Below are 16,549 nucleotides of genomic sequence, written 5' to 3'. Positions count from 1 at the left end.
GAAATATTTGGGAAAGAAAAGCCAGACAAATGCGCAATTGGTTTACATGTGTGACTTGTACTTCTTAAAGGTGTATTGTTAAGGAAAAATCTATTTGAAAGTTTTAAGATTTATTGGGATTCAGTAGGATTCAGAGCAACTTAAGACTGGTAATGTTATGGTCTGGGCTGGTTAGAGGAGAGGTAAAAAAAGTAAGAACATCATGCAAACAATGAGAAAAAGCAAACAAGCCTGAACCGCAGAGTTCTCGAAAGTAAGCCCACAGCCGCAGAACCAGGTTCAGCACTGAGGCGAGTAAAGCTTGCTGGAGTAGTGAGCTGAACACCAGTTTGTCCTCTGCCCTCAGCTTCAATGCATTAATCTTTTTATTCTGGCTCAGTGCTTAAATCGGACAAAAATCAATTTGTTATCCGCTCTGTTTCAGGTCTGTGACCATTAGATATGGTCCAGCAAGGACAGATGTTGCTGAGAAGAGAAGAGAATAGGCAACATGAATAGGTTTTAGGGACCAGCTGAATGAAGATTATAGAACTCAGACTGCCAATTGTATCATTGGGGAAAGCTTTATAGAGTCTACAACCAAAGTACGTAGATGGGAGTTAAGGGGTTGATAAGCCGTGATCCAATTGAATGACAAATTCGACCTGAAATCTCAAGCACAAGAGATTCTGCAGATGCTGGAAAGCCAAAGCAGCAGACACAAAATATGGGAGACTGCCTGACTGGCTGAGTTCCTTCAGTATTTCGTGTGCATTGCTCTGAAATCTCAGATTCTCTTCCCAAAAAAATGATAGGTTATCTGGCCCTAATATTAAATTAAGATTCAAGGATTGAAAATATATTTATTATTTAAGTATATATGTACTATACAACCCTGAGATTCATCAGCCCCACAGTCAGCCAGAAAACAAAGAAAATCAAGGAACACGATGGAACCCGTTCAAAGAAAAGCATTAACCCCACCCCCCAATGCACAAAAAAAAAACAAGTTGCGCAAATGACAACAAAAAAAAAGAACAAAAAAACATAGAATATATAACACAGATTCAAAAGAGTCCAGGCATATTCATTCAGCTGAGTTTGTCATCTGCAGACCACCCCGATCGAAGTCATCCAAAATAGCAAAAAAAAGGAGTGACCAGAAACACATTGTAACGTGAACTACAGTGTCTAGTTCACAAACCACGTTGATTAAATCTTCCCTCAAACCCAGAAATCTGGCACCATCCTCCAATAGTATCAAGGGAGAGAGACCATTCAAACGCAGAAACCTTCCTTCAGGAGTAGTGAGCAAGAGGGAGAGCGAGAACATTACACGCAGGCACCTTCCTCCAGCAGCAGCAAGCGAGAGGCTGGTAGATGGTACTGACTGCCTGCTGCTGTCTGCACACACTTTGATTATTTTAGTCTTCCTCAATGGTTTAATTGCCGAGATTGGTGAGAAATGGCGTTGATCATGGACATGCACCCCATCTTCAGACTTCTCGACCTCATGGCCGCACTTTTAACATACAGGCTCATCTTACACAGCCGGTGATGGTAAAGTGCTAGATTGCTTAACTGGCTTGAAAACACACAATCATAATGTAGATCACAGGCTCCAACAGTTGTAGAACCATATTTTTGAAAGAAGAAGCCATAAAAAAGTGTAAGAAGTAGTTTCCTGAACAGTCTGCAGGATGAACCCCTTGGTCGCACCATTAACTAACACCATCTTATTCTGGAATGATAATGAATTTAACACACATTCCATTATTGTGGACAAATGATTAAACATGTTGTGTTGAAGATCTCCACAAATTATTTGATGATTTGTGCATCTATTTCAAAAGCCTCAACCCCAGCCCGGCTGTCTTCCCCAATAAAGGGTGCCATGGAATTCCTGAGCCTATACCATTAATGTGCATTAATTCCACCACAGCAACATATACAACATGCTGGAGAAACACAGCAGGTCAGGCGACATCTGTGGATAGGAATAAAAAATTGACATTTCAGGCTGAGACCCTTCATCAGGATTCGAAAGGAAGGGTGGAAGAAAGCCAGAATAAGAAAGTGGGGGAAGGGAAAGTTGTACAAGCTTGCAGGTGAGACTAGGTCAGTGGGAAAGGAATTATAGATTAACTGTTCCATTACAATCATGCTTGCCTATGGCTGTTATGACCATTGATACCTTGTTAATGAATATGGTGACTTAGAGACTTTCTTTAAATGCAGCTTCCAAATTTCCACTGATAGATAAATGATACCTCAAACAGCATCTCAAAATTTATTGGTAAATTAGTTCAAATAATCAGTCTATTTTGGAAAAGAAAATTCAAGAAATATTAATTTACAGATTACAAGCAGGGACCATTGAGTATCTTAACACTTAAGGTGTGAACTATAGAAAGAAAGTAGTCTTCTGTTATAGGTTTAGTGAACTTTTCTACAGTTAACCCATTCTAACTGGTTGTATCGCCGTCTGGTACAGAGAGGCCACTGCAGAGGATTGGAAAAAGCTGCAGAAAGTTTGCAAACTCAGCCAGCTCCATTATGGGCACTAGCCGCCCCAGCACTGAGGACATCTTCAAAATGCAATGCCTCAGAAAGGTGGCATCTATCAATAAGGAACCCCATCACCCGGGGTATGCCCTCTTCTCATTGCTCCTAACAAGGAAGAGGTACAAGAGCCTGAAGAGACACACGCTCTACATTTCAGGATCAGAGTCTTCCCCACTCCCATCGGATTTATGAATGGACAGTGAACCCATGACCACAACTTTACAATTTACTTTGCTTTCTTTTTGCACTACTTATTTAATTTAGTTTTAAAACATAAGACCATAAGACCACAGCAGTAGAATTATGCCATTCAGCCCTTCTTGTTTGCGCCACCATTTGATCACGGCTGATCCTTTCCCCTCTCAACTCTATTCCCCAGCTTTCTCCCCATTACTTTTCATTCCCTGACTTACCAAGCCAGTGATAGTAAGAAGTTAGTACATCCTATCATAATCTATTGTTTTTTTATATTATTATGTATTCCAAGGTACTGCTGCCCCAAAACAACAAATTTAACGATATATACCAGTGATATTAAACCTGATGCCAATTCGGATTCAGATTATGGCTCTGGGGAAAATGGATTTCTGGGACTTTTTAAGAGATTTCTGTGCCTTTTATTCTACAATGCCCTCAAATGTCAGGGTGCCCACAAAGATGCAACTCCAAAACAAAGGGTTACAAAGCAATAGTATATTCTTTTAACTCTTAAGGAGACATTCTATGGATGTCATAGAGTCATAGAGCACTATTGCACAGAGACAGACAAATCTAGTACATGCTGACTATTATACTGCCTGGTCCCATCAACCTGCACTTGGACCATTGCTCTCCATACATCTCCTATCCATGTACTTATACAAATTTCTTTTAAATGTTGAAATTGAGCCTGCATCAAGAATTTCTGCTGGCAACCTGTTCCGCTCTTTCACCATCCTCTACTTGAAGAAATTCCCCCTCCTGTTGCCCTTAAATATTTAATCTTTAACTATTAGTCCATGACCTCTAGTTTTAGTCACATCCAAAGTCAGCAGAAAAATGCTTGCTTGCATTTACCCTATCTATAGCCCTCATAATATAGTATGCCTCTATCAAACTTGATGGGATAAATGGGCTTATTCTGCTCCTATGTTTTATGGTCTAAATCTTTCCTCATTCTTCTGTGCTCTAGGGAATAAAGCCCTAACCTATTCAACCTTCCCCGATAATTCAGTACTTCAGGTCCTGGCAAAATCCTTGTAAAAGTGCTCAGTGGGTTGCAAAAACTTTGGGGAAAATACACCCAAGTTGATGTTAATCTTTGAAGCAATAATCTTGTGTGCCATAGTAAATTTGAGCAGAGATTATCATTGATTAATAAATTAGAAATAATGATGGGCTTTTTAAAGACAACAGGATGAATCCAGTTCTATATTTGCATGTATTCATTGTTTTACTATTGAATCCATTGAGTTATTTCATCATGACTGCTTCATTATCCCTCTCAACCCTATTGTCCTGCCCATTGGTACTCTTACTAATCAAGAACCTATCAAACTCCGCTTTGAATTTACCCAATAACTTGGCCTCCACAGCTGTGTTTGGTAATGAATTCCACAGATTCACTACCCTCTGGCTAAAGAAATCCCTCCTCATCTCAGTTCTAAAAGGACATAATTGTAATCTGAGGCTGTGCTCTCTGGTCCTAGACTCCCCCACTATAAGGCACATCATCTCTACATCCATCGTATCTAAGCCTAGCATGCCTTTCCTCAGGGAAAGGGTTTTATCTGAAAAAGCAAAGAAGGAAGTGAGTCAGGTTCATGGTGAAATTGATGATGCTTGTTACCTTTCAGCCATCAAATGTGGTGTCCCGAAGTCCCCTGGAAATGGTTCAGTGGTTGGCAGAGACTATAGCATGGGCAGTCAGATCCACTATCGGTGCAATGAGGGCTTCACTCTGGAATCTGATCACCAAGCCACGGCCGTCTGCAGGGAGGATGGAAAATGGAGTAATAACTGGAAGACCCCACAATGTAAACGTGAGTTTTTACTTCCACTCTAAATCACGCATGCAATGTCTGGGGAGAGACTGTTTTATTTATTTCAAAGTTCAAAGTAAATTTATTATCAAAGTACATATATGTCACAGAATACCACCATTAGACTCATTTTCTTGTAGGCATTAATAGTAGTTATTTAGAAATACAGTACAGTTAATGGTCCTTCTGGCTCTATAATTGTGCCCCACCCAGTTACACCCATGTGATCAAATAACCTCCTAACTAATACATCTTTGAAACATGAGAGAAAACTGCAGCACCTGGAGGAAACCATTGCAGTCATGGGGAGAACAGACAGTGGTGGGAATTGAACCCTTATTGGTGATGGAGTAAAAGCATTACCTCAACAGCTACAATACCTTGCTGCCATAAAGCATGATAGGTTTCTCATCGTCAGAAACATCAGCAAGTTTAACTTACAATCCAAATTAATTTAAGAACTTTAGAAGACAGGGGAAAGATAACTGCTGAATTTTTACCTATATGCTATGCCTCAGAACTAGTCTCATGTTGCTGATCCCCCAACACAGAGGAGCTTGATGCCCTCAACTCTGACAGAACATAATGGCAAAAGTTCTGCAGTCTGGCAAAAGGTTCATTGCTCTCTGAGTTAAGAAGTTTCTCCCGATCTCTCATTAATAAAGGACCTACTTCTTAACCTCAACATGAAAACACAAGCAATACTGAGATACTGGAAATCTAGAGTGACACATACAAAATGCTGGAGTAATTCAGCAGGTCAGACCCACAACTGGCTAACTTTTGGAATATGGGAAATAACAGGAGTGCCCAGAGGAAACCCACACAGTCGGAGGAAATGGTGCCAAACCCAATCTTCCAGCTGGCACTATAGAGTGTGGCACTAACTGCTATACAACTCTGTTGTCATTTATCATATTGTTCTTTTCTTGTAACAGCAGGGCAGATGCTGCCCTTGAGCCTGGTGATAAGTGTTTTCAGGTTTTTGTATCCTCTGCCTGATCAGAGTGGAGAGAAAAGTGTTATCTCCCTTGATATTAAATTCAAAGTTCCGAAGTTCACACTCGCATCTGTTCCTCCAAACAGCAGAACCAGTTTGCCCTCCCTCTCGGCTTGTATTAACAGTCATTTCTTATCAGCCTGATGTGGTTTTGATGCCATTTATTACAATGAGGCAGCACAATGTAGTTAACATAATGTTGTTGCAGTGCTAGAGCCCAGGTTTCAATTAGGCCACTGTCTGTAAAGAGTTTGTACAAAATAGTGTGTGAAATATTACTATCGGACATTTAATTCTGTTATGTGGTATGTACTACATCTCCCTGAACTGAATGCAATGAAGAATGGTCTGATAAATTGTATTTCACTTGGGTTCAATCCTTGCAGTTGTCTGTACAGAGTCCGTACATTCTCCCTGTGACCACATGGGTTTCCTCCCACATTCTGAAGACATACGGGCTAGCAAGTCCGTTGTTCATAATGGTGTAATTGGGTGGCACAGGCTCGTTAGGCCAGAAGCAAATCTATAACTCATGTTAATCTATAGATGTGCTGTGGAAAACTTACTAACAAGCTGCATCACTGCATGGTATGGAAACTGTACTACAGCAGATAGACAAAGGTTCTCCACCCAGCAGTGAAAACTACACAACACATCGCGCACCATTAAGGTCTTATATACAGAAAGGTGCCTGAAAAGTTCCAGTAACATTATGAAGGATCCCACCCACCTTGCTCATAGACCATTTGTCCCACTCCCATCAGGGAAAAGGCTATGTAGCATCCATGCCTGGACCACAAGACTCAAAAACAATTATTTTCCCCAACCGGTGATACTGATCAACCCTCCACACCCCCAACCACCACTACTTTATCATTTCCTAGCATCACTTTATAGACATGCATTCAATCTGCATATTTATATTTGTTATGATTTTTTGTTATTATTGTGTCTTTATCTTATTGTAGATATTTTTCTGCTGCATCAGATCCAGGGTAATGATTACTTTTTTCTCCTTTACACTTGTGTACTGGAAATGACATTCAACAATCTTGTCTCTTGAAGGGCCTGTTACCGTGCTGTATCTCTGAGCTAATCTAAGCAGCACTGTCAAAGTATGGTTACTATACCAAGTGTATTACCTATTTTCTGATGTAGGAACACACTTCATCTGTGCATGTTTATCAAAACATTTGGACAGCAATGATCCTTGCTCTTTATTGACTATAGCTTGGTATTCAATACTATCATCCCATCAAAACTAATCTGTAAGCTTCAAGACCTTAGCCTCAATACCTCCTTGTGCAATTGAATACTCAATTTCCTATTTGCAGACCCCAGTCAGATTGGATTGGCAACAACATCTCCTCCTTGATCCCCATCAGCACAGTGCACCACAAGGCTGAACGCTTAGCCTCCTGTTCTACTCGCTTTATACTTATGACTATCTGGCTAAACATAGCTCCAATGCCATATGTATGCTTGTTGACAATACTACTGTTGTAGACTAAATCAAAGGTGGTGACGAATCAGCGTGTAGGAGGGGAATTGAAAATTTGGCTGCGTGGTGCCACAACAACAACCTTTCAATGCCAGCAAGACCAAGGAATTGAATATTGACTTCAGGAGGAGGAATCCTGAGGTCCTTGAGCCAGTCCTCATCGAGGGATCAGAGGTGGAGAGGATCAGCAATTTTAAATTCTTGGTGCTATCATTTCAGAGGACCTAACCTGAGCCCAGCATGTTAGTGCAATTAGAAGGAAAGCACGGCAGTGCCTTTACTTCCTTAGATGAATTCAGCATGACCTCTAAAACTTTAACAAACCTCTATAGATGTATGATGGAGAGTATAATGACTGCTGCATCACAGCCTGGTATGTAAACATCAATGTTCTTGAATGGACAATCATTCAAAAAGTAGTCGATATGGCCCCATCCACCATGGTAAAGCCCTCCCCACCATTGAGCACATCTACGTGAAGTACTGTCAGGAAACAATCATCCATGAGCAAGGACCCCCACCATCCAGGTCATGCTTTCTTCTCACTGCTGCCATTAGGGAGAAGGGGCTACAGCCTCATGACCAATATACCTAAGTTCAGGGACAGTATTTACCCCTTTCTGATATACTCTAACCACTCCATCTGACACCAACAATCATTCCACAGTCAAAGTCACTTAGATCACATTTCTTCCCATTCTGATAGTTGGTCTGAACATCAGCTGAACCCCGTAACCATGTCTGCATGCTTATATGCATTGAGTTGTTGCCACGTGATTGGCTGATTAGCTATTTATATTAATAAGCAGGTGTACCGGTGTACTTAGTAAGGTGGCCACTGAGTGTAGATTCAAAATGAAATTAATTTGGTTCCTTTGGAAGTTTCATTTGGTTAAACTAGCACGCTGAGTAATATGCCCCTGCTAAGATGCCATTAAGCTGGAAAGAGTGCATAGGAGATGTGAAGAAGTTGTCAGGACTGAAAGGATGAGTTATGTAAAAAAGTTAAGCAGGTTGAGACTCCTCAATTAGAGCATAGGAGAATGAGGGGTAATATTATAGAGATGTATACAACCATGAAGGACATTGATAGGGTGAATGCACTTAGTCAGAACTAGAGGGCACAACTTTAAGGTATGAAGGGATAGGTTTAATGGAATTCGAGGGGAACTTTACACTTTGGTGGAAAAGATAAAGGTGCATAAACTTACAGGTTGAGTCAGTGATAGGAAAAGCAAAAACAATGTTTCATTCACTTCAAGAGGAATAGAATATAAAAGCAAGGATGTCATTCTCAGTTTGGGGCCCATTGTACTAGCATTGGAGATGGTCCAGAGGAGTTTCATGAGTTTGATTCTGGGAATGAAAAGCTAAATGTATGGATATGGTTGATGGCTCTAGGCCTGTATTCACTAAAGTTTAAAAGAATGAAGGGGATCTCATTGAAACCTACTGAATACTGAAAGATCAAGATAGGGTGAATGTGGGCAGATGCTTCCTAAAGTGTGGGAGTCTAAGACCAGAGGAAACAGCCTCAGAATAGAAAGAAATCCTTTCAAAACAGAGTTGAGGAGTAATTTATGTAGCCAAAGGGTGGTGAATATGCAGACTTCATTGCAACAGATCTGTCAAGGTCAAGTCATTGGGTATATTTAAAATGGAGGTTGATCAGTAAGGGTTGAGCAGAAGGCAGAAGAATGGCGTTGAGAAGAAAAATAGAACAATGTTGGATTGATGGAGCAGATTCAGTGGACTGAGTGACCTAATTCTGTCCTATAACTTAAAGGATCATCTGTCTAGCATAGATGAAAATCCTGGTTGGTATGGACCAGTTGGGCCAAAATGCTTGTTTTGAGGCTGTTATGAGTCTATGTGCATACAACCACTTTATAAAACAAAATTGAAAAAGTAGAATACCTCGCTGAAATTTTGATTCTAATTATAACTATAGCTAATTACATGTCTTGAATTGAACAGTCTAACAGATCATTTTTGTTTGTTATTTTTCTTGCTCTTACAGCTGTGTCTTGCCCTCCCATCGAGACTACTCATTCAAGAGATGTCCTCAGGCGACTTGTCCGTGGGTCAACAAATGAATATGGAACTAAAGTCATGCTAAACTGCAAACCTGGTTATTACTTAAGGGGCCACAAGTTCATAGAGTGTCAAGCAAATGGCACATGGAGTGGATCTAATGAAAAATCAACCTGTGAAAGTAAGAGCAAGATTATTTTATTATGAGACAAAATTAGGTGTTAAGATTAAGTAAATACTATGTAATGTATCAATTGTTTTTATCTGAACAATTATCTGCTTTAGACCATAAAACATAGGAGCAGAATTAGGCCATTCCAGCCATCCAGTCAGCTTCACATTCCATCATGCTGATTGATTATCCTCTCACTCATTTACCTGCCTAATCCCCATAACCTTCCATGCTCTTACTAGTCATAAGCTTTGATGCTCCTTATTTTTAGTAGGCTTGACTACTCTAATGGCGTTTTCACGTCTCTGTAAAAAATCCCTCAGACAGCTGCAGCTCATTCAGAATGCTCCTGCTGGAGTCCTCACTAAGACCAGGAAAGTAGAACATATCACTCCAGTTCTCAGATTGTTACACTGGGTTCTCATCCATCAGAGCATTGGCTTTAAACTGTTACTACTGGTTTGTAAAGCACTGAATGGTCTCGGGCCAAAATACATCTCCAATCTCTTGTTGCATTATGAATCTTCCCAAGCTCTCAGATCATCTGGGGCGGGTCTTCTTACTGTTCTGGGGTCAAAACTAAACATGGTGAAGCAGCTTTTAGTTACTATGCTTCACATATCTGGAATAACCGTCCAGAGGATCTGAAGTCTGTCTCAACTTTAAGCTCTTTTAAATTGAGGCTTAAAGCTTTTCTTTTTGCCGTAGCATTTAATTAGAATTTCCTGCACTATAGCTTCTATTTATTATATTATTGTGTAATCTTATTCTCTTATATATTGTCTGAAATTTGATGTTTGATGTTTATATCTTGTTCTATGTAAAGGACTTTAATTGCCTTGTGTGTGCAAAGTGCTATACAAATAAACTTGTTTGCTTGCTAGTCAAAACCCTATCAAACACTGCTCTAAATATGCCAATGACTTGGCCTCCTCAGCCCTCCGTGGCAATGAATTTCACAGATTCACCATCCTCTGACTGAAAAAATTCCTCTTCATCTCTGTTCTAAAGGGACGTCCTTTTATTCTGAGGCTGTGCCTTCTGCTTTAGACATGGTTTTCTATGATCTAAGGTCTTTGTCTTGTATGTTCATTGTTTGAATGAGAAAAACATATTACATATTATATTACAGATCTGTTCTGTTATACAAGCAGTATAGTGCATTACCTAAAATATACTATAAATCATAATAAGAAATATATACCTGCATATAAAAATAACTAAGTAGTGCAAAATGGAAACAAAAGTAGTCAACTAGTGTTCATGGGTTTATTGTCCATTCAGAAGTCTGACGGAGGAGGGAAAGAAGCCATTCCTGAAATGTTGAGTATGTGTCTTCAGACTCCTGTACCTGCACTCTGATTGTCGTAATGTTCAAAGTAGATTTATTATCGAAGTACATATAGGTCACCATATATACATCTGAAGTTCAGTTCCTTGTGGTCATTTATAGTAGCACAAAGAAATACTGTAGAATCAGTGTGTGTAGTTTTTCATTGATTCTATTGTATTTCTTTGTTCTACAATACATAAAATGACATTCTGTGCATAGTACGCACTTTGATAATAAATTTACTATGAAATTTGAGATGCAACACTGAAATCCTATGGAAGTAGATAACATTTCAATTGACTGAAAGAATTCCCTTGTTCTGTTTGCTATCCTGGGCATGTCATTAACACATTAGTTGGATACATTGGCTTGTGGAAATAAGGCTAAGTCACATTAAGACTCATCAAGAGAATTCTCTATACAGTATAAGTTGACTTTCCAGTCAAGGAGAGGTACAATAGACTTGAAAGTGTTTCACTATTCACATTATTATGAATGTGAAGGCAATATGCTAGACTTCATGACTGAAAATATATTTCTTTGATAGACCTTTTTCTCTAAATCCCAGACATATCTTGAATGTGGGAGTCTATCATCAAGGACCCACTTCATCAAGACCATGCTCCCTTCTCACTGTTACAATCATACAGGAGATACAGGAACTACAGGAACCTTAGTTCCCACACCACGAGGTCCAGGAACAGTTATTACCCTACAAACATCAGGCTTCTAATCCAGCATGGATAACTTCACTCACCTCAATTGTGAACCAATTCCAGAACCTACTATGACTCTACAATTCATGTATAATTATTGATTTATTTATTGTTATTACTTGCTTGTTTTTGTATTTCAACTGTTTGTCTTCTTTTGGGCATTGGTTATTTGGCCATCTTTGTGTGCAGTTTTACAATGATTCTATTGTGTTTCTCTGTATCTACTGTGAATGCCCACAAGAAAATGGATCCCAAGGTATATTTTGAATGTTGAACATCCAAGTCAAAATCCATTCACTTAAACTAAATAACAGGAAATTATATGTAAAGCTTTTTTTTTGTTAGCACCAGTATCAAAATTAGGCTCTGAGGGATTAAAAAACAAAGATCATTGGCCTTTGTTTGAATTGTTTATTATTATCAGCCCTGATAACAGAGTAATTCTATAAGGCATGATCTAGAGCAGCGGATCCCAACATGGGCTCTACGGACCCCTTGCTTAATGATATTAGCACATGGCATTAAAAAAAGTTGGGAACCCTTGATCTAGAGAAAGAAAATTAAAACTTGTGTTGGATTCTAATGTTTCTGATCCAAGATTCTTTTGGAAGTCAGGAAAGAGGCATAAAGCTTGTTGCTTCACATTCATATTATTAAGTGCTAATAGAACAAAGAGAATCAGAAATGTAGAGTTGTAAAAGTCACTTAACTCAGAACAAAGAAGAGAAAGAGTAAGGATGGTGGGGCAATGTGTTTTGTCTTTCTTATACCCCATAGGTAGGAAACTTTCCAGTTATATTTGTAGATAAAAGCTTAATGAATCAGACACTCGTATTTAAATTATGCAGTACCAAGAAGCTTTCAGAAAGGAATAAAACTGTAACCACTAGTGGGCACTCTGAACAATTGTGCATACATAATATGACCACTAGGAAGCAAAATGAACAGTTACATGTATATAGATAGTTACATAAAATACAAGTAGGCATAAATTGTAAACCTGCAAAAGAAAATAACAGTTACACAATCTAATCCAACATTTGTTTATTGAGTCTAAATCTTCATTTTGTGGTTTAATTTTTTAACCAGTTATCTCGTGTGGTGATCTACCCACTCCACCAAATGGCAATAAGATTGGGACATTGCAGACATACGGGGCCACTGCAATCTTCACATGTAACTCTGGCTACACACTGGCTGGATCTCACATTCGAGAGTGTCAAGTAAATGGACTGTGGAGTGGAGTGGAGACCAGATGCCTGGGTACGTACCATTAACTATTCAAGTCTCCACTAACGGAGGTTACCATACAGCAGAAGATTATGGAACTAAAGCAACAGCACTTTTTCTTTGGCTATCGATCAACTTTGATTAAGCTCTTAAGTGAAATAATAGAATGTAGAACTTGGAAGAATAGAGGGCTACACGAAAGGGGAATTCTAGGAAGCTTCTAAAGTAGGTTACATGATTTGGCACAACATTGTGGGCTGAAGGGTCTGTAATGTGCTGTAAAGTTTCTATGTTCTCTATTCTATAGAGCATAAAAATGACTGCACAGTACAGGATCTGCAACAAGCAGGATTTTCTGGTTGTCAGTCATTTTAATTCGAATCCCCACTCTCATTCCAACATGTCAGTTTATAGCCTTCTCAGCTGCCATGATGAGGTTGCTCCCAAGTTGGAGGAGCAGCACCTCATATTCCATCTGGATAGCCTCCAAACTGATGCAATGAACATCAATTTCTCTAACTTCTAGTAATTTCTCACTCCCTCTTCCCTCTGCTTCCATTCCCTGCTAAGGGACCCCTCTTACCTCTTCTATTTTTCTCACCTGCCTATTACCTCCCCCTAGTGCCCATCCTCCTTCCCTGTATCCCATGGTCCACTTTCCTCTCCTATCAGATTCGTTCTTCATCAGCTTTTTACCATTTTCACCTATCACCTCCCATCTTCATACTTCATCTCTTCTCTCCCACCCACCAGGCTTTACCTACATTCTTTTAGCTTCTACTCTATTCTTTCCCCCCACCTTCTTATTCTGGTTCTTCTCCCTTCCTTTCCAATCCTGATGAATGCTCTTGGCCTGAAACTTCAACTGTTTATTCCTTTCCTTAGATACTACCTGACCTGCTGAGTTCCTCCCGCATTGTGTGTGTGTTGCTCTGGATTTCCAGCATTTGCAGAATCTTTATCTTAACATTATTGCCCCTCATATTAAATATTTCCACCCAGGAAAATGTCTCTGGCTATCCATTCAATCTACGTCTCTTGTTATCTTCTGCTCCTCAATCAAGTCACCTCTTATTGTCCTTTACTCAAAGGGAAAAGCCAAAGCTTGTTCAACCTATCCTCATAAAATATGCTCTCTAATCCAGAAAGTATCTAGGAAAATCTCCTCTGCACCCTCTCTAAAGCATCCACATCCTTCTTATATTCAGTTGATCAGAACTGAATAAAGTATTCAAAGAGTGGCCTAACCAGAGTTTTATAGAGGTGCAACATTACTTCACATCTCTTGAACTCAATCTCCTTGCCGAGGAAGGCCAACACATCATATGCCTTCTTAAAACCTTATCAACGTATGTATCAAAATTGAGGGATCAATGAATATAGACCTAAGATCCCTCTGCTCCTCCACGCTGATATTAACTCTGTATTCTGCCTTCAAATTTGGTCTTCCAAAGGGAATCACTTCACATTTTTCTGGGTTGAACTCCTGCCAACTCTCAGCCCAGCTCTGCATTCTGACAATATCTTATTGCCTAACCTACTACCTACATGTCTTTTACATGATCCACACCAGCAAAATTTATGTCATCTGCAAAACAAAATATATAGTACAGTGAATAAAGTAAGACTGGCCTCCTAGGTTTAAAAGAAGGATTTAACTTTTGTACCCTATTAAGCATAAGCACAAGAAGTTCTGTAGATGTTGAAAATCCAGACTAACACATACAAAATGCCAAAGGGGTACAGCAGGTCAGGCAGCTTCCATGGAAAGGATATTTTGGGTTGAGGCTCTTCATTAGGTCCTGATGAAGGGTCTCATCCTGAAACATCAATTCTTTATTCCAGTCCATAGATGCTGCCTGGCCTGCTGAGTTCCTCCAGCATTTTGCCTGTGCTATCCTGTGATGAAAACAAACATCAAAATGAACTGTAGTTGTGCAGCTGAATGCATCTCTTATTGGACACAGATCCCTCTGATAAAACTGGCCAAGTGCTATGGGCAATATTGTTAAAATTACAGGACTCATAAAGGCAGCAGGGAACACTGACAAAAAGAATGTCATTGGCACATTAAGAATCGGATGTGAGTGAGGCGGTGAATATTACTTTGCACAAGCAATTTAAATAACACTGGAACCAAGTTATGCATGGTCTAACTCCATTACACAACAGCATGACTGAAATAGGAAACAGAATTCAATCCTTGCCTCATTTATATTTTGTGTTCAGTAAATGAGATTGAGGTTACCGTTCACCCCAAGCTGAAAATCAAGAGTACAAGTACCTGAATTATCAGATCACCTCTCTGATCCATAAGAAATTAGAAAGTTTGCCACTGCCTTCACTTTGATCATGATTTGCTTGAGTTGGTCTACTGGAGGAATACAAATGCAATTTTGCATGCTCTTGCAAAGTAAAAACGTACTTTGCAAAATCAATCTTAAATGATTGCAAGGATCTCAATGTTACAGGTTGTTGCAGTAATTATAAGAATTTTCTGATCTTAATTACATGTAAATTTTGGCAGTTGGTTTATTATAGCCACTTGTGTCAAGGTACAGTGAAAAATTGTGTCCATACAGATAATTTAAAAAGCATCAGGGCATCGAGATACTACCAGAGTAAAACAATAGTAAATATGATCTGAAGTGTTACAGAATTGGAATCAGAATCACAATTAGGTTTAATATTATTGGCATATGTTGTGAAGTTTTTTAGTTATGACAGCAGTACATTGCAATCCATAATAATGAAACACTATAAATTACAGTAAGAAGTATATATAATAATAAAAAATTAAATTAGTGCAAAAAGAGAGGGAAAATGAAGTAGTGTACATGGTTTTATTGACCATTCAGAAATCTGTTGGTGGAGGGGAAGAAGCTGTTCCTGAAATGTCGTGTGTGTGTCTTCAGGCTTCTGTACCTTTTCCTTGATGGTTACAATGAGAAGAGGGCATGTCCTTGATGGGGCTTCTTAATAATGGACGCTGCCTTTTTGAGGCAAAGTCTTTTGAAGATGTCAATGCCCATGATGGAGCTGGCTGAGCTGGCAACTTTCTGCTGCTTTGTCAAACCCTGTGAAGAGGCCCCTCCATACCAGACAACAATGTAAACAGTTAGAATGTTCTCCAGGGTACATCTGCAGAAATTTATGAATGTCTTTAGTGACATACTAATTCTCTTCAAACTCCTCATGAAATGTAGTCACTGTGTTGTGCTTTCGTCATAATTGTGTCAATATGTTGGGTGCAACATAGATCCCCAGAGATATTAATGACCAAGATCTTGAAACTGCTCACCCTTTCCACTTCTGATCCCTCAATGAGGATTGGTGTGTGTTCCTTCAACTTCACCTTCCTGAGGTCTACTATTAATTCCCTGGTGTTACTGATGTTGAGAGCAAGGTTGTTGCTTTAATTTTTTGAGCACTGGTGGATTGTCACCCTTTTGAACCAGGTGGGAACCTCTGACTGCAGCAGTGAAAGATTGAACATGTCCTTGAACACTCTTGCCAGTTGACTGGTAAGTGCTTTCAGAGCCAGACTCGGGGCCTGATGCCTTGTGAAGGTTCACTCTCTTGAAAGATATTCTGATGTTGACCTTCGAGACAGAGATCACAGGATCTCCAGATGCTGCAGGGATTTGGACAGTTGTAGGTTTTTTCCTTACAAGGTGCGCATAAAGGTATTGAGCATCACAGCTATTCCTGATACTAGGTTTTGCTTTGTATGAAGTAATGGCCTGCAAACACTGCCAAAGAGATGTGCATCCAATTCCATCAATAACCTAAATCAGAATTGTTTTTTGTTAACCTTTGAAATAGCCTGGACTTTTCATACCATTCTAGATCACTGGTATAGAATGCCACTGATCTAGTCCTCAGCAGACTATGTATCTTCTGGTTCATCAATGGATTTTGTTTAGGTATATCTGGTCTGATATCAAAGACACACATTCATCCTCATAGGACTTGATGAATTTGGTGACAACTGTAAC

At 39.4% G+C, this 16,549-nt stretch overlaps 1 protein-coding gene across 1 annotated transcript in view; it reads left to right on the top strand.

Annotated features, from left to right (window-relative positions):
• Positions 1-16,549, top strand: part of LOC140733433 (CUB and sushi domain-containing protein 1-like) — a 2,013,313-nt gene that overhangs the window by 1,856,939 nt on the left and 139,825 nt on the right. The window contains exons 50-52 of the mRNA XM_073056756.1: positions 4,380-4,565; positions 9,087-9,281; positions 12,411-12,584. Coding sequence (XP_072912857.1) covers positions 4,380-4,565; positions 9,087-9,281; positions 12,411-12,584 — 555 coding nt within the window. The remainder of the gene's footprint in view (positions 1-4,379; positions 4,566-9,086; positions 9,282-12,410; positions 12,585-16,549) is intronic.

The sequence above is a fragment of the Hemitrygon akajei genome, chromosome 9 (genome assembly GCF_048418815.1).
Source record: "Hemitrygon akajei chromosome 9, sHemAka1.3, whole genome shotgun sequence".
NCBI classification, from domain to species: domain Eukaryota; kingdom Metazoa; phylum Chordata; class Chondrichthyes; order Myliobatiformes; family Dasyatidae; genus Hemitrygon; species Hemitrygon akajei.
This window is presented reverse-complemented; position numbering and strand designations above follow the sequence as displayed.